At 45.8% G+C, this 17372-nt stretch overlaps 3 protein-coding genes across 5 annotated transcripts; 2 read left to right on the top strand and 1 right to left on the bottom strand.

The window, feature by feature from the left end:
• The first annotated feature begins 38 nt into the window (after positions 1 to 38).
• On the top strand, positions 39 to 8121 carry dome (cytokine receptor domeless). Its single transcript, XM_017138491.3, has 3 exons — positions 39 to 1679; positions 4040 to 5106; positions 6158 to 8121. Exons 1-3 carry the CDS (start codon positions 547 to 549, stop codon positions 7696 to 7698), a joined length of 3741 nt encoding a protein of 1246 aa, XP_016993980.2. The 5' UTR covers positions 39 to 546; the 3' UTR covers positions 7699 to 8121.
• Positions 8122 to 8226: 105 nt separating this feature from the next.
• On the top strand, positions 8227 to 11764 carry et (eye transformer). Of its 2 annotated transcripts, none has more exons than XM_017138497.3 (3): positions 8227 to 8284; positions 8438 to 9543; positions 10256 to 11764. In XM_017138497.3, the coding sequence occupies exons 2-3, from the start codon at positions 8462 to 8464 to the stop codon at positions 11070 to 11072; spliced, it is 1899 nt and encodes a 632-aa protein (XP_016993986.2). In that variant the 5' UTR covers positions 8227 to 8284; positions 8438 to 8461; the 3' UTR covers positions 11073 to 11764. The 2 variants fall into 2 exon arrangements, with proteins under 2 accessions (XP_016993986.2, XP_070075463.1); XM_070219362.1 differs by lacking the exon at positions 8227 to 8284 and adding an exon at positions 8286 to 8351.
• Positions 11765 to 11786: 22 nt separating this feature from the next.
• Zw (glucose-6-phosphate 1-dehydrogenase Zw) lies at positions 11787 to 17132 on the bottom strand. Of its 2 annotated transcripts, none has more exons than XM_017138489.3 (4): positions 16785 to 17132; positions 14072 to 14337; positions 13795 to 14012; positions 11787 to 13001 (listed from the first exon to the last, which is right to left on the bottom strand). In XM_017138489.3, exons 1-4 carry the CDS (start codon positions 16801 to 16803, stop codon positions 11924 to 11926), a joined length of 1581 nt encoding a protein of 526 aa, XP_016993978.2. In that variant the 5' UTR covers positions 16804 to 17132; the 3' UTR covers positions 11787 to 11923. The 2 variants fall into 2 exon arrangements, with proteins under 2 accessions (XP_016993978.2, XP_016993979.2); XM_017138490.3 differs by lacking the exon at positions 16785 to 17132 and adding an exon at positions 14860 to 15105.
• Between the last annotated feature and the right edge of the window lie 240 nt (positions 17133 to 17372).

The following is a 17372-nucleotide window of genomic DNA, read 5'->3' as shown; positions in this document are numbered from 1 at the left end:
ATACCCAAGAGATACCCCAGCCCTGGTCATATCGCGTCCGATACTGCGATAAGTTTCGATAAGCTGGGCGGTCACACTGCGGACCAGAAAATAACCAAACCAAAAGCAAAAAACGCGAGCGGGGGCAGGGAGGAGAGCGATCGCCGTCCTTAGCCAACTGAGGATTCAAATCTGCAAATCTGCAAGCGAACATAAACGATAAATAAGACACAGTTATTGGCCAAAAGCGCATATTAACGGTAGTCCCTGTACAGTAGACGATAGCCAGTGAAAAAGGCAGCCCCCACCTGGGCAGTGAAATGTTTAAGAGCCACTTCCAGGAACGCAGCGTATGAACGTATAAACGGTTTCCGAGAACTGTCCACCAATACAGACAGCCAACAAGTGCCACGGCCAGCAAGGTGATTTAGTGTGTGTGCGAGAGAGAGAGCGGCGTGTCGGTGTGCGCGTGTGCCTGCTAGTGTGTGAGTGAGGAAGAGAGGAGAGGAGAGATTAGAGTGGACCTTGACAGCGGCATAGCGGCAGCTGGAGAGGATTAGGATTAAGATGTTGCTCCAGGCGCTGCTCGTGCTCGTGCTCACCCTCGCCGGCTGGGGCGAGGCCAAGGCGGTCATCGTGGAGCCCGGCTGGATGATTCCCGGCAAGGTGGAGCAGCTCATCGGCGGCGATCTGAACATCAGCTGCACCCTCAACGAGGAGTACTTCCGCACCAGCAAGGATCACTGCCTCGTCGACCAGCTGTACGTGAGCGGCGGCGGTCAGGTATACACCGGTCCCCAGTACATCCGCATCCTGAACAACACCACCATCCTGTTCAGCGTCACGAATGCCGCCGAGCAGGAGCACGAATATCTGTGCATGTGCGGCGAGTATGTGATCAATAAATCAATGGTTTATGTCGGAACCAGCCCGCTCCTGGTGCGCGACTTCAATTGCCTGGACTACGACTTCCAGTTCATGGTCTGCAACTTCACCCAGCCGCCCAACAGGGTCATCACCAAGTACAACATCAGCTACAACACCAACAACGACTGGCGCTACAGCAACACCCTGGACTGCAACTTCGATTCGGCACCGCTGGTCACCTGCAATCTCACCGATGACAACTACAAGCGCTTCAGCGAGACCTTCTACTTCCGTCTGTATATCGTTAATGCCTTGGGTCACGAGACCCAGCCCATCACGATCAATCACTTCGAGCGTTTGGTTCCGGCGCGACCTGGTCAAAACCTGACCATGGTCAACCGAACGGAGAGCTCGGTGTGCCTCTCGTGGGAGATGCCGCGGCGCTCCAACTACAATCGCGGCCTCACCTGGCAGGTGGCCGTCGATCCGCAGAACTTCGATACCATCAGCCGGCCCAGCTGGCTGAACAATAGCTCGACCATTAAGGATCTGCTCTGCCTCACGGAGCTGCCCTTTGCCGGCTACAATTACACGCTGCGCCTGCGCGTGCGCGCCAACCAGAACAACACGCTGTGGAGCGAACCGCTGATCTATGCCTTCGCCACCGCGCCGGCGCCACCGCGTCGTCCGCCGCGCGTCACCTACGGCAGCTTCTATGTCTACTCCTCGGAGACGGGCATGCGCTTCTACTGGGAGGCCCTGGCTGCCCACGAGCTGAACGGCCCGGACTTTCGCTACGTCATCAGCGAGTACCGCATCAATGGGACAGAAGTGTGAGTATTTTGGAATGTAGTTAGTTAAACCAGTCTCAAATCTTATAGTAGTTAGTATACAGTGTATAGTATTTAGTATACAGTATATAGTATTTAGTATACAGTCTATAGTATTTAGTATACAGCATATAGTATTTAGTATACAGTCTATAGTATTTAGTATAGAGTATTTAGTATACAGCATATAGTATTTAGTATACTGTCATAGTATTTAGTTTACAGCATATAGTATTTTAGTACACAGTATATAGTATTTTAGTATAGAGTATCTAGTATTTTGTATGTGATGTGGTTGTGAAACGGCGGAGAGATTCGCCGGAACAACAACCGACGACTTCTTGCGAATACGTAAGACAAGCCATACGGCGTAGTATTTGCACGAGCACACACAGAAAACAGAAAAGCAGAAAAGCTGAAAGGCAGAGAGGAGGAGAGCCACATTTCCACTGTAGGGGTTCCATTCCGTTGAAAATGTTTATTTTTAACAATTCGTCCGAAGTGCCGATGTGCCGATGTATGGTACACATGCACACCATCGGTATTCTGTATTCAGTACTCAGTACCCGGTAACCAGTAACCAGTAGCAGAATCAAAATCACAAGTGGGGGCAAAAACACGTTCATTAATGGGAAGAAGATGGGAGGAGTTTTACGCGAATGCACTTCCACAGAAATCTTTGGGAGTAAAACCCGTCCGCCAGCAGATAGATAACCTCATCCTCTGGATTCTCTGCCCCTCTGACGCCACTGTTTATGTTTTAAGACTAAACAATCTTCTAAATTATTAGGCAATTATAAAGAAAATATCTAAGGGAACAGAACCTTATAGAAGAATTTTTATCACAACTACAAAAAAAAGAAAACAAAAATATATTACCTGTGCCAAAAATAACCCATAGATACGTCTAGATCAGACTTAGGTCCCTGCCTTCAAATATTTCTAACAATAACACATCTGGGCGAGATAAGAAACCGGTGACAAAAGCAATTTCTTTGATATCAAATTTGGAAAACAAAAAAACCTTCAAATATTTTTATTTTTGACTCTCTTGTAGATAATTTCTATTGTAAAAAGTTAAGAAAACCATAACAAAGCGTTCATAATATGGTAACATAAGAGACTGTTTGTTTACATGTAGAATATAATAATATAAAAGAATAAAATGATTCCGCCAAAATGTATGCCACATAAAACTAACTTTTAAAAGTATTTAATTAATTTAATCATAAAAATCAGTGACATCGCAATGTGGAAATGTTAGCTTTGCGGTAGGTCCATTTGGTACTATGAATGTTTTTGGGAAACCATTTGCTTTGCATTTTAATAAACCGATAAGACCCCAATTTCAATAAAACCCAAAGCAATTTTTCTAAGTAATTTATTTTTCCAATAAACTAAGATGATATTTTAAATTCTTAAAAGATATATATTAAGCAATTTTTTACTGTCTGGAAATCCAGACTAAACGGAATCTCGCTATATGTAAAGTTAGCTATTTTTCCATTTTATGCCCGATTCCATGAACTCGATTTGTAAGGACTCTTCTCAGAAATGAGATAATTCACAATAAAAAGTGATAACTTTTGATCTTGATCGGATGCATTGAATGAGCATTAAATGAAAATTAAAGCACAGGTCAATGAACTAAATGATTCATTTGATTTGTTTTATGAGTAATGATTTTATTAAAGCATCTTAATTAATTTAAAGAATTTTCAGATTTTAATAAAAAATTATCTTATAATATTACTCTATCAAAAGCAAAATAACATATATGAAATGTGTACTTTAAACAACCAGTACATACAAATGTATATACTGGTTTGAATATTTTCATTATTTTGTCAAAAAAAAAATGTTTTTTTAAGATAACAATTCTCAGAATAATAATAAATAAAACTCAGCTGATTTGGTAAATTTCTTGGAATTGTTAGCTAGATTTATTAGTTTTTTTCTTTCTTTATCACGACGGTATTTTGAATCAAGGGCGGATGTTTTTCATTGTTTGATTAAGGTCACAGATCATAGATTAATGGTAGATTTCAATAAAATTCCAAGTTCCAATGAAAAACAATTACTTTTTAGGGTATTTTTTTTGTAAAGTCCAAAAAACCTAGAAGCTCAATTGCGCGTCTTCAAATTTTACAATCTATTTTCCTATGTATTTAAATGATAGATAAGAAACTTAACATTTTAAATACTCACGCACATGCAAAATGAATAAAATATAATATAAACATTAGTTTGATTGATAAGAATTTAAAATTTGAATAGATTAAATTAAATAATTAAATATTAAAATATTAAATTCCCATAAGAAGTATAATAAGTAAACCTTCTTCCCTTTAACCCCTTTTCAGCGATCCTGGCTTGATCAAGGTGGAGTCCAACTCGGCGATAATTGACCACTGGAACATGAGCGCCGTGCACACCTTCCTCATCCGCAGCTCCAACAGCCAGGGTGTGTCCGTGAACGCCACCACCATGACGATCGGGCCCATTAGCAACCGGGACTGGCAGCGCGTGCCGAGGAACATTCGCGCCGAGTACCATTCGAACAACAAGAGCTACACGCTCAGCTGGCAGCCGCCGGAGGATCGGGCGGAGCTGCAGAACTACACGGTCTTCTGGTGCGTCCAAAAGCCGGGCCTCTTGTCCGAGTGCGAGGGATCCATACGCTTCGCGGAGGTCTCCGCCGGCCAGCTTCAGTTCACCACGGCCCGCGACCAGCTGCCCACGCTGCACATGGCCGTGTCGGCCAACTATCGCACCCACAACACGGGTCTGCGGTGGGTGAGCTGCAGCAGCGACAAGAAGGACGATCTGGCCAAGATGGAGCCCTCGATCACGGTGGCCACCGACACCACGCTGACTGTGAATTGGGACTCGAAGAACGTCTGCCCGGTGATCCTCGCCGGCTACAATCTGACCTACTGCCAGCGATCCACCGGAAGGCCAGACAATTGCACCACCTTGAAGATGGATCGCTACACCACGAAGCACAAAATCCAGAATCTGGTGCCCTACACCGACTACAGCGTCAAGATGCTCATGTACTCGGAGTCGCGGGCCAGCAAGTACAGCGACGAGCTGGTCAACCGCACCGGCGAGGCGGCGCCCAGCCAACCGCGGGAGCTGCAGCTGCTCCGTGTGAGCAGCGCCAGTGTGGAGCTCGCCTGGAAGCCGCCGCTGCTCGCGAACGGCATTGTCCGCTCCTACGAGGGCGCCTTCCGCTCGCTGCGCGACAACGTCACCGAGACATTCCGCGTGAGCGCCGACGCCGAGCATCTGGTGGACATCGAGAAGCCCGTCAACTACCGGCTGGGCAATCTCACGGCCTTCACCCAATACGAGGTGAGCGTGCGGGCGCGGACGGTCTTCTCCTCGGAGCCCAGCAACGTGATCTTCTTCAGCACGGCCATCGGAGGTGAGTGGGGGCACTTTTATCTACTATTTGTATATTTTTCCAGATTTTATTTTCTATATTTGGTTATTAGTTAGTTATTTGTCTAGTTTATTTTTTACCAGTATTTTACTGCATTGTTTCCAGTGTTTATATACACTAAAAAATAGAAAATTATCTCTATATTATCATAGGAATTTTGTTTACTTCTTTAATGTTATGTTCTTTAATTTCGATGATTCAATTTTGAACACTTTTCGGGATTCATTTTTCACCAGTATTTTACTACATTGTTTCCAGTGTTTACATACACTAAAAAATAGAAAACTATCTCTACTTTATCACAGGAATTTTGTTCACTTCTTTAATGGTATTTTCTTTATTTTTTAAGATTAAAAAACTACGAAATAAATATGAAGAGTTTTGTATCTGTTTTCCTATTAATTTCCATATCAGCAGAAAAATATTCTTCTATTTTGTTCTATTCAAACTTCCCAGGAATGTCGGTCTAGACTTTTAGAAATTTTGTACAGGTTTTTCTTACTTTTCAAACTAAAACCCAGGAATGTCGTCAGTAATTAAACATCCGGACCAAACAGCATTGCGTATTTATTTCGATTTGATAAGGCTGCACCTAATACAACATTGATTCATAAAAACAAATTCCAAATCCAAGAATTTTTAAACAAAACTACCTCATAACTAGTGAGTAGTCATAAGGGAAATCTTTAAAGTCGAAATATTATATATTATATCCAATTATTAAAATCAACTTCCACATCCAAGAATTTGTAATAAAAAATTAACTCATTGTTTGTGAGTCATAAGGGAAACCTTTAAAGTAGAAATATTAGAGATTATTATATTGTTAAAATCAACTTTCAAATGCAAGAATTTTTAAACAAAACTACCTCTTAACTTGAGGGAAACATAGGGGAAACTTTTTAAGTCGAAATATCGAAATATAATATATGAAATAATATTATTAATAAAATATTAAAATGATATTATTCTAAAAATACAAATTATTTTATTTTGAAATATATTTTCTTTTATTAATTGATTTTCTCCGCAGTTCCCTCGGCGCCGAAGCTTCAGGTGACGAACGACAAGGACCAGAGCTCGCGACTCGACTGGGAGCCGCCGAGGATGCCGGCGGGGCGCATCGACTTCTACGAGATCTCGCTGCGCGACAACAACGCCAGCTGCCTGATGAGCACCATCCTGCCGGGCCGGAATCGTTCCTTTGTCATGGCCACGCCGCGCTGCACCAGCCACAATCCCTTCCAGCTGGCGGTGCGGGCCATCAATGTGGAGCAGCATCCGCAGTTCGATGGCCTGGATGCTGGTGCCTTGCTACTCATGTCGGCGGCCGCCGGCCAGCAGGGATGCGAGGCCAAGACGGACGCACTGGGCGACGAGGAGCGGGCGCAGTTCGAGGCGTATGCGGCCAACGTGACCGCCTATCGGCTGTACAGATCCGACTGGGATGTCTACGGATTCATCTGCACACCGGACACGCACAGCGTGAAGGCCATGTACCAGACGATCGAGGTGACCGTGGCCATTCTGGTGCTGGGCGTCATCTTCTATCTGGTGTACAAGAAGTACCGCAAGATGTCCGACATTGATTTGGTGCTGCCTCAAGGAATCATTGAGACTTTGAAGAAGCAGCCCATGGACATGGGTGGCCTGTCCCTCGGCCTCGGTCCCGACTCGTCCCTCGGCGGGGGAATCGTGTGCACCCGCGTGGATGATTCGCCGCAGTACACGCCGCAGGATCTGCCGCACGACTTTAGCAACTTTGGCAGCGAGAGCTCCAAGCTGCTGCTGCGCACAGCCTCCTCCTCGGGCGGCGGCATGGAAGCAGCGGCGGGACCACCAACCAGCTATTTGGCCATGCGGCACGGCCTGCTCGTCCAGAACGACATGGAGCGGCAGCGGGAAAGAGAACGGGAACGGGAGCAGCAGCAGCAGCAGCAGCAGAGAGAGGAAGAGCGAGAGCAGCGAGGCGCCGCCAGTGGCTACATCAAGCCCACGCAGATGAAGAGCTGGATGGGAGATCCCTCCGAGAATGATGATCATGACTTTTCAGTTCCTGCTGCTCCACAGATTCCCATCGGCGGCTACGTACCGGTGCCCATTCCGCAGTCGCGCCTCAATCCGCCGCCTGTTCAGCCTCCTCTTCAGCCAGCCACCGCCACCGCTGCCGCTGCCTCCACCTTCTTTCCGCCCGCCCATCTGCTCAACTTGGACAACTACGTGCAGGCCTCGGATCTGCACAAGCTGAAGCCCCTGGTGGCCGCGCCGCTGCCTCTGCCAAACGGAGGAGCTTCCCCACCAGCAGCAGCAGCAATGCGCCAGCTACCGCCACTCCCAACTGCTGCGGCTGCACCTGCTCCTAAGCTGGCCGACCTGGGCTACACCACCATGGAGCAACTGCAGCGCACTGGGCTAGCAAAGCCTCCGCTATCCGCCGCCGCCGTGGGATCACCGACGCACGCCAACGCCGCCGGAGGAGGAGGAGCAGGAGGCGCCCATCCTCAGCCGCAGATCAATGGCTATGTGACGCCCCAGGATCTGAACGCCCTGGCCCACAATCGGCACGTCCTCTAAGCTGTTCGGAGCGGATTTTAACAGAAGAAGAAAAGGAAACCCTCGCGTTCGCATCCAGCATTCAACTCTCTCATCCCCAAGCGCAATCATCAACCGGAATGTCCCGAATCCAGGCAGCTGTTTTTAGTAATTAGTGCTCCACTCCTCGGACGAATGTAGTTCTTTCGTTTGTAATTTATTTTATATTCTTTGCGATGCGTGCGAGGCAGAAAGGCAAAAAGGCAGACAGGCAGAAGTATTTGTAACGCTATAGTATTTTTTTTATATATATACATATTCGTACTGTACACTTACACCCAACTTAACCATCCGCGCGTCGAGCAGATCGAACAGATCGACCAGAGCTTATAATATTAATATTAATACCCTATGTACACCATACGCACATCGCGGCGCTGTATGTCAACATAAAGCTAATTTTAAATGAAATCCCTAGTTGAGTTTTTGGGTTTTCCGCGGGCTTTTGCTTGGCGATAAGTTGGTTGCTTGGTTTTACTCCCTATCGATAGCCCCAAGCTGCGATCAGTGGCTCGTTTCAGTTGTTTCAGTCGCATCGAGAGCTTTGGAGCGATCGGAACCTCGGAAGGTAGGCCTGGTTTTAATTTCGGCTTTGGTTCTCGAGCCCTTATCAGCATTCTACATTTCGGGAAACAGTAAAGTTTTATTTTAGTGTTATTTTCTAAATATATTTCTGAGAATTTTCTGTGTAATCAGGCTTTATCCCATTATGTATTTGCAGTAAGTGATAAGGAGAACAGAAGCCATGGGCTGGAGGATGCTGGTGCTGCTGATGCTGCTGATGCTGGTGGCCTGTGGACGAGCGGCGGGTAACCAGAACGTGAAGTGCTCCATTAAGGTCTCCGATTTGAGGGTCGGCGAAGTGAGCGAGGCAACCTGCACATGTATCAACGCCGAGAACGAGTCCTTGCAGATTTACGTGGAAAAAGAGGGAACATTTAATGGAACCAGGAACGGCAACGTGCTGCTCTACAGGAGTACCAAACTCGATCAGAAATTCTATCAAAGACACGAGTGCCTTGTGAATGGTAACCTATATGCCAGTGCCTACGTCAACGTGTATCCCCGACTGGAAGTGACGGACTTCCGGTGCAGCTACTGGGATGTGGAGTACAGATGCCAGTTTGCGCAGATGGAGGAGCATTTCTTCAAGGACGAGACCCACTACCAGCTGTCGCGGAACTCGGACAAGCCGGTCGAATGCTCGAAGAACGAGAAGCGCCGCGTGCTGTGCCAAGTGCCCGCCAATCGAGGCGATGTTCCCGGCGGAACCTTCCACCTGCTCATGAGCGACAATTTGGGCAACCAGACTCAGCAGTTCCCGCTAAAGCAGACCGATGTGGAGGTGCTGGATTGGCCAGAGGGCAGAGATGGAAGCCTAAATTCCACGGACAAGGCGAAAGCTAACGAACCAACCTGCTATTGGTGGAACGGTCCAGTTGCCCATCGAACTGGCCGGATGGTTGAGTGGAATGTGATGCTGCGGCACGAGGATCCCCGCCTGTCCAGGAATCTCACGGTGCACCAGATGCGGATCCACGCGATGCAGGAGAAGATTTGCTTTGCCAGCCCACCGGAAGGCAATCAGCGGTTCCATGTGAGTCTCAGGCGCCGCTTTGAGATCCCGAACGCCCAGTGGTCGCTGATCTGGAACCTCGAGAAAGAATTGGAAACGGAAATCAGCCTGCCCGCTCGCCCGCCCACATTTCTGGCCAATGGCTTCGCCTATGAGCCCAAAAAGAAGGAGCTGAGGGTTCACTGGGAGCAGCTGAGGAACGTGGAGTTCAACGGACCCCAGCCAAAATACCTGGTGACCAGCGACAATGGGTGAGCGAAGGCAAAGGGTTCTTAATGCCATGTGTTTTAACCGAAAGTTATAACTTGGTCCTAGAAAAAACACTGTATTTTAAAGAAAATGTAGTCCTAGCAATTCGTTTTTCACGACGTTTTCTAAGTTATTCCTTATAATACCATATATTATTATGAGTTTTCTAAGATATTCCTGATATTGTACAGGCATAATACCATATATCATAGTGAGTTTTCTATGATATTCCTCATATTGTATAGGCAATAGTATTATATACTATCATAATTATTTGAAAACCTCTAATATCTGTGATAAATACGTAAAATGCATAGGATACACAAAGCTTATAAGTCTAAGATTCGAAAAAATAAGATAATATATAGAGAAGCAGAAGGAATAGTAAGGAATAGGAAATTCTGAAGTCGCCCCTAACCATCTTCTCCATTGTTACAGCAAACTGGATATATTTTATTATGAGTTTTCTATGATATTCCTCATATTGTATAGGCATTATACCATATATTATTATGAGATTTCTAAGACATTCCTGACATTGTATAGGCATAATACCATACTATACTATTATAATTATTTGAAACCCTCTAATATCTGTGATATACATAACTAAAATACTTAGGATACACAATGCTCATAAGTTTAAGATCCGAAAAATAAGATAATATATAGAGAATCAGAAGTCGCTTCTAACCATCCTCTCCATTGTTCCAGCAAAGTGGATAAGATCTTCAAGAGTTCGGCGATCATCACGGAATGGGATGAGGAAAAACCAGGCACGGTGGAGGTGTGGAGCCAGAATGTCAAGGGGAAATCCGAGAACAGCAGCCGCTTGGAAGTGCCCGGACTGAGGGACGTCCAGGAGCGGCAGGTGACCCGGTATAGATACGACGAGAAAAGCTACATCCTCACCTGGAACAAGCCGGAGAGGCAGGAGCATCTGGAGGGCTACATGGTCTATTGGTGCCAGTTCTCCGTGGAGATTGAGAACGATTGCAATGACAACGCCTCCATAGCGTCGCAATTCACCCGGTATCCGGAGTTCAATTTCACCAGCCGAACTTCGGGCGACTACTTCCGCCGCGGCGTGTCGACCAACTATTCGGATGGTCCGAGTGGAGGAATCGCCTGGTTGCCGGGCAACCAGAACAGCCCCGAGGAGGAGTCCGCGTACCTGCGGTATGTGGAGGGCAGCATCGCTTTGGTGGTGGTGCTCCTGGTGATCTTCCTCGTGGTCCGCAAGCTGCGCAAAATGGCCGACATTCGCGTGGAGCTGCCCGATATGAGCAACGATATGATGATGGTGAACTGTGTGGATTTGGCAGCCGAGGAGCCCAAATATCCGGGCTCCATACCTGCGGAAAAGTTCTATGAACCGCCACTGAAGAGCGTCACCTTCGAGGAGCCCGACATCGAGCTCCAGGCGATGCCGATCGATCAGCCACGTCCACCCGCCGCCCCGTCGAATCAATATGTCTGCATGGCGGCTCCCAGCAGCGATGGCTATATAAAGCCTCCTCCTGGACGATGATATCTATAGGGGTATGGGTAAACCTATCTCGCATCGCCTCGCTTTGTGCCATAATGTGACTCTATACTCGATATTGTAAATACTCCTGAGTCACAATTAGTCATTAGTCGTCATCACTCAGCCACGGAACCCAGGGAACCTTGGGAACCCAGAAACCCAGGGAACAGGAATCTCATCCGCCGCCTTGTACTATTGTATTATAATTGTTGTCAAGTGTATTTATTATACCCGTTGCTCGTAGGGTAAAAGGGTATATTGTATTCGAGCAAAAGTATGTAAGAGGGAGAAGGAAAGTATATATCTGTCTGTCCGTATAAACGCTGAGATCTCGGAAACTACAAAAGCTAGAAGGTTGAGATTTACCACACATATTCATGGGCTTCCTACGCAGCGCAAGTTTATTTCAGCCGAGCGCCACGCCCCCTCTAACGCCCACAATCGGTAACTAACAATTTTAAAGATTTCCCAGAAGTATAAATGCAATTTTGTTGTGTATATTTATACCTATCAAAATCATTAAAAAGTTATGCGCAGTCAAAATGTTATATATGCATCTCCCTCGCACTCCCTTTAGCCGAGTTACGGGTATTAGATAGTCTTGTTTTCTCTCTCTACTTACTATACCAATCATTTGAGGAAATGATTTGTGTTTTATCTCGGGTTTAGTTTATGATAATTGTTTTTTTTGTAGTTCTCCCATTTATAAATGCTCGCTTTGTTCCAGTTTAACGCTATTTCGTATATTTAATAAAAAAATTCTTGTACAAACCGAAGAAGATTACAAATAACCAAGGAATACATATATATTATGTACATGTACGCAGGGACAGAGAGGTGGATCCCCCAATCCCTCACAGATTGGCGGAGGCCGCCTTGCCGCCGTGCCACTTGTAGGAACCGGAGTACTTGAAGTTGTTCTCCTCGCACTTGCGGTCCGCCTGCTTGGGTCCCCGGGAACCGTACTGGTAGGTGATCGGCTTGACGCGCTCCCGCTCGATCTGGTGGAGAATGGGCGTGAAGATGCGCCACGCCTCGCGCAGCTCGTCGGAGCGGACGAAGTGCATCTGGGAGCCGCAGAAGACGTCGAGAATGAGCCGCTCGTAGGCGTCGGGCAGGTAGGAGTCCTTGTACCGATGCTCGTACGTCAGATCCAGCTCGGTCTCCTCGATATCGAAGGTGATGCCCGGGCTCTTGGTCATCATCTTGAAGTACAGGGCCTCTCCAGGCTGGACGCGAATGACCAGCTCGTTGCGCTTGGTGCTGCCCTCGAAGATGTCGCCGGGGACGTCCTGGTACTGGATCCGCACCTCGGCCTTGCGCTCGTTGAGAGCCTTGCCGCAGCGCAGGATGAAGGGCACGCCCTGCCAGCGCTCGTTGTTGATCTTCAGGACGCCGAGGGCGTAGGTGGGCGTGTTGGAGTCATTGCTAACCGTCGGATCCTCCAGGTAGCCAGTTCGGGCATCATCGTTGGCACCCTGCGGATTACCGAGATACTGGCCAAGCACCATGTCGTCCAGGGTCAGGGCTTCGATGCTCTTGAGCACCTTGACCTTCTCGTCGCGAATGTCGTCCGGATGACAGCTGACCGGCTTCTCCATGGCCACCAGCGAGAGGATCTGCAGGAGGTGATTCTGCATGACGTCGCGAATGATGCCGAACTCATCGAAGTAGCCGCCGCGTCCCTGGGTGCCGAACGGCTCCTTGAAGGTGATCAGCACCGAGGCGATGTTCTCGCGGTTCCACGTCGAGCTGAGGATCTTGTTGCCGAAGCGAATGGTCATCAGGTTCTGGACCATCTCCTTGCCCAGGTAGTGGTCGATCCGGTACAGCTGCTCCTCGTGGAACAGCTTGGCCAGGTGGTCGCTCAGCGCCTGCGAAGAGGCGTCGTCCCGCCCGAAGGGCTTCTCGACGATCACGCGGTTCCAGCCGCTGTTGAACACAGGGGGGTATAATAATATTAGAGATCGTGCTTTTAAGATATAATATATGATGTATTGATATGATATTGTAATTGATTGATATGATGTGATATCTAAAATCGTATTATATATGAGATATTCAGATTTTATATCATTATCATTTCAAAATCCCATCGTTTTATCATACATTTCTAGCATATCAAAATATTTAGAATATAATATAATATTTAAGATCGTACATTTCTGATATTATTTCATTATCATATTGGTATTCCATCATTTTATCATACATTTCCAGCATATCAGATATTATGAATATGATATAATATTTAAAATCGTACATTTCTGATATGATATCGTATTATATTATTATCATTTCAATATTCCATCATTTTATCAAACATTTCTAGAATATCAGATACGTGGAATATGATATAATATTTAAGATGGTACATTTCTGATATAATATCATATTATATGATTATCACTTCAATATTTCATCATTTTATCATACATTTCTAGAATATCAGATACGTGGAATATGATATAATATTTAAGATGGTACATTTCTGATATAATATCGTATTATATGATTATCATTTCAACATCGCATCATTTTATCAAACATTTCCAGCACATCAGATAATACTTAAGATCGTACATTACTGATATAATATCGTATTATATCATTATCATTTCAATATCAATTTCCGATATTATATCGTATTATATCATTATGATTTGTTATATTTGATCAACAGTCCTGTTTTAAACGATATTATACATGTATTTTTGATACTCACCAAACCGACATGCATATCTGCTTGATGTTAACGGTCACCTCCTCGAAAACACTGGGTGGCAGAGCCAGGTAGAAGATGCGGTTCGCCTTGTTCTTGTTCTCCATAAGCTCCAGTTGTTGATTCAGCAGCTCGAACCCAGTGCGTCCGTCGTAGCTCCCGGAAACGTACTCGTTGAGGGCCCAGAACTCCTCGTACTTCTTCTGCTCGTGTGGCTGGACCTGTGGGAGATTTCAATTCGATTAGATCTATTAGAACAAGAAGCTGAATCCCCACCCACCTTCATGTACTGCCGACACTGCTCCTTGAGGCCAGCGATCGTCAGCTTGGAACGCGCATAGCCGCAGAACTTTGTGGGCTTGGGCAGAAGGTCATCGCGGTATAGCCACCACAGCGTCGGGTAGATCTTCTTCTTGGCCAGATCCCCGGACGCCCCGAAGATGACGAAAGTGTGCGGGATCTTGCCGTCGAAGTGGGTGCCCTCGCAGACCATCGTCGGGGACTTGAGCGACTTTATGATGAGATCCAGGGCGGTGTGATCCTGATCTGTGTGGGAGATTGGAAGAGGGAATATCAAATAGGTCCTTTAAGCAAAGGAGATCAAGGAAATATTCCTTTCAGATATTGAAAATAACAGTTTATATTAAATTTTTTATCTTTTTAAAATAAGATTTCTCAAAAACTGTTATTTTCAGTGCCTGATATTTTTACAATATGACTAAAAGTCTATAGCTCTGTGGTTACAATGTTAGTTACAAAGTGACATAAATTAGGACTGTCAAAATTTATTATTTTTGTAAAACCCTCAACAAAAGGCGAATAGATGGTGGGTTTAGATCTATGGGTTTATATATTGCAAATCTGTGATTTTACATGATGTTCAATCCCAATTATCCAGCTCCTAAAGTTCCAAAAATCTCAGTGTTCATTCAGACAGACATTTCCAATAACCTTGCACTTAGACTTCGTTTAACTTTCATAGATACGCTGGGGACTTCCGGTGATCGGCGGCTTTTGGCTTTTTGACTCTTTGGGGGCTAAGTCCCGATGAGATGCGTGCGAACTCACCGAGGGCCTGGAGGAAAGTGAATGTCCACGGTTGGGGTGCGCAGACTTTATTGGGGTTCGTCCCAAAAAGAGAGGAAGGGCGATAAGCACTCGATAAGAACGGGATCCGTTGTCTAATCACTAGTGACTAGCCAAGTAATCCAGAGGTCACCCTTCGTGGTGGTTGGTTGATGGTGGGTGGGTGGGTGCTAATGGGCGGCCAGATCGATCGGAGCAGACCAGGTGGAGAACAGGTGCGCTCGCATACGTATCTTCCGATGCGGTTTGCACAAAGCGAATAAATCGCCGCACTGCGGTCCACACCTTTAACAAGGTGTAAGTGTAAGCGATGAACTGGGCAGCGACGTCGCTTCGACGCAAACGTCGGCACAAAGTGCAAGCGACATGTAATAGGTGTCTAGCTGTATGGATATAGATATATCCCAACCTGGCTTCGGAACGAAACCCGGCAGTGTGCGATCGCGTGTCAACGGACGATCTTATGAGAAAAACTACTTTGATCTTAACTCTAATCGCTTTGAACTCTCGAAAACTGTCCATCCAAGGTCATAAATCTAAAGAACTTTCCTGTGGTATAATATTATATTATATTATATTATATTAGGTTAAAAATAGATTTTCCGAAATAAGGAGTTTTAGAGGACTAAGATTAGTAGTTTCAGTAGCTTCCTTATTTTTAGATACAAAATCCAAAAGCTCAGTAACACCTAAACTTGCCGGTAAAGTTTTAAGGTGAAACAATTGAAAAGTGGCTAATAAAAGGGTAATAAAACTTTAATGGAGGCAATGTACGATTGAAATGAAATAGATTTTATTTTGTTTATGGATAATGTGAGCTTCTGGAAACATCATTTACTTCTGAAAATCATCGTGAGTCGTTTAAAAGTCAGACGGCTTGGATGAGTTTCGTCGAATCACGTGATTCAGCGGTTGATTCTTTGAAGATGGGATTTGACCAAAGTTCCAGGTGGATTTGTGTAACTCCAGGAATGCATACTTTTCGGCTCTGAAGATATGGAAGATCTGAAACCAGATGGGGCCTTGAGGATGGTGACTAACTGGCTGTCGAGCTCCTTCAAATGCCGAGATTGTGAGTCAGAAAAGCCTACAGTCGAACTTCTGTAAGTGGAACTTCTGTAGCTTCTGCAACTCGAACATTTATTACTTCAACTCTCTGAACAGATAGTTTAATTTATTTCTTAGTGTTTCCACTTATCGAAGCTCGACTGTAATCTCGGTCGTACCGTATCGCATTTGACATTGACACAGACGAAGGCATTGGGGCAAGGAGAACGGAGAATGGAGAATGGAGAGTGGTGACTGGAGAGTTGGAGAAGAGAGCGGAGAAAGAGAAAGAGAGGGCGCAAGAGAGCGCAAGGTAACGTGTTTCAATATTATTAATGCCAAGCGGGTTCGTTGTTGTTTTGTTGCTTTGGAAAGGTAATACACGCAGGTGGGCTAATTATTTGTGCGTAGAATGTATGTAGGTAGGTAGAATCGTGCATGTTCCAATGTCATTGCCACGGAGAATGGAGAGTGGAGCTCTCTCTTTTTGTCAAAAGGTTATTGCCGGTTGGTTAGTAATCTTTGGGGAATTGGGAATACTTAAGATCCCATTCGATGGGTCAGCCACACGTCATCGTCGGGGGAGTGAGAGGGAGAGGGAGAGGGAGAGCAAGATTGGATCCGAGCTGAGCGGCCTGTGATAAGACAGGCAACCGAACCGCCGGGCGTCCGTTGCTTTTTGTAGGTGACCCCAGGCGAAGAGCACATTTGAAGGGCGCAATCGCAATCTCGATTTCCCACCTGACGCGACAGTGATCGCGAAAAGTGAGCGCCCGAAAATCCAATTGGTAACAGATTTTAAAGTAATCGGAAGATCAATTTGAAATGTGAGTTCCCCACAATTACGCTACGATACTCACCATCCTTTTGCGTTGCCATCTTGACCCGAAACGAAACCCGAATGGATTAGCACACAAAAAAAAAGTGACTCTTTCGTTGACAATTAAACCCAGGGGCTTTTTTGTTTGGTTTGGAGATCCGTCCAAGATTTCCAATTTCCGATTTCACCAGCTTTTTGTTTTTTTTTTCTTTTGAGCAACTTTGGCTTTGGCCCACTGAAGGCAACTGGTAATTACGAAGAGTGGCGTTATGTCTTATGTTTGCATTCGGATCGTATTATTCAGTAACGCGGAGTCGCGGAGCCGCAGTAATACAAATGTAGTAATGGAGCTAAGCACGATCGTTCCCTGACTGACTGGAACTGAACGGAAAAAGCAAAAGCAAAGCAAGAAGCGGCACAGCAAGGCAAAGCAAAAGCACTGCCAACGGCAAGACAACAACACCAACACCAGCGGAACCGAACCGACGCTTTGTAACCCCGACTGCGCCGCCGATCGCCGCCAGGAGCGGATTCAGGGGGTTCGGGCCAAAGGGCGGTAGAAAAAATTTTTATTATTTATGGATTATTTAATTTTAAAATTTTTACATTCAGTTTGGATAACTCATTT

Source organism: Drosophila takahashii, chromosome X (genome assembly GCF_030179915.1).
Source record: "Drosophila takahashii strain IR98-3 E-12201 chromosome X, DtakHiC1v2, whole genome shotgun sequence".
Taxonomy (NCBI): Eukaryota; Metazoa; Arthropoda; class Insecta; order Diptera; family Drosophilidae; genus Drosophila; species Drosophila takahashii.
Note: the sequence above shows the minus strand (reverse complement) of the source record. Positions and strands in the feature narration are given on the sequence as shown.

Bases quoted from the DNA above. Each gene is read 5' to 3' on its own strand.
- dome (XM_017138491.3), top strand. From the start codon at position 547: ATGTTGCTCCAGGCGCTGCTCGTGCTCGTGCTCACCCTCGCCGGCTGG. The intron at 1,680-4,039 runs GTGAGTATTTTG...ACCCCTTTTCAG, and splicing joins CGCATCAATGGGACAGAAGT to CGATCCTGGCTTGATCAAGG. The intron at 5,107-6,157 runs GTGAGTGGGGGC...TTTTCTCCGCAG, and splicing joins CTTCAGCACGGCCATCGGAG to TTCCCTCGGCGCCGAAGCTT.
- Zw (XM_017138489.3), bottom strand. The intron at 14,013-14,071 runs GTGGGTGGGGAT...AATCTCCCACAG, and splicing joins AGTGTCGGCAGTACATGAAG to GTCCAGCCACACGAGCAGAA. The intron at 13,002-13,794 runs GTGAGTATCAAA...TGTGTTCAACAG, and splicing joins CAGATATGCATGTCGGTTTG to CGGCTGGAACCGCGTGATCG.
- et (XM_017138497.3), top strand. From the start codon at position 8,462: ATGGGCTGGAGGATGCTGGTGCTGCTGATGCTGCTGATGCTGGTGGCC. The intron at 9,544-10,255 runs GTGAGCGAAGGC...CCATTGTTCCAG, and splicing joins CTGGTGACCAGCGACAATGG to CAAAGTGGATAAGATCTTCA.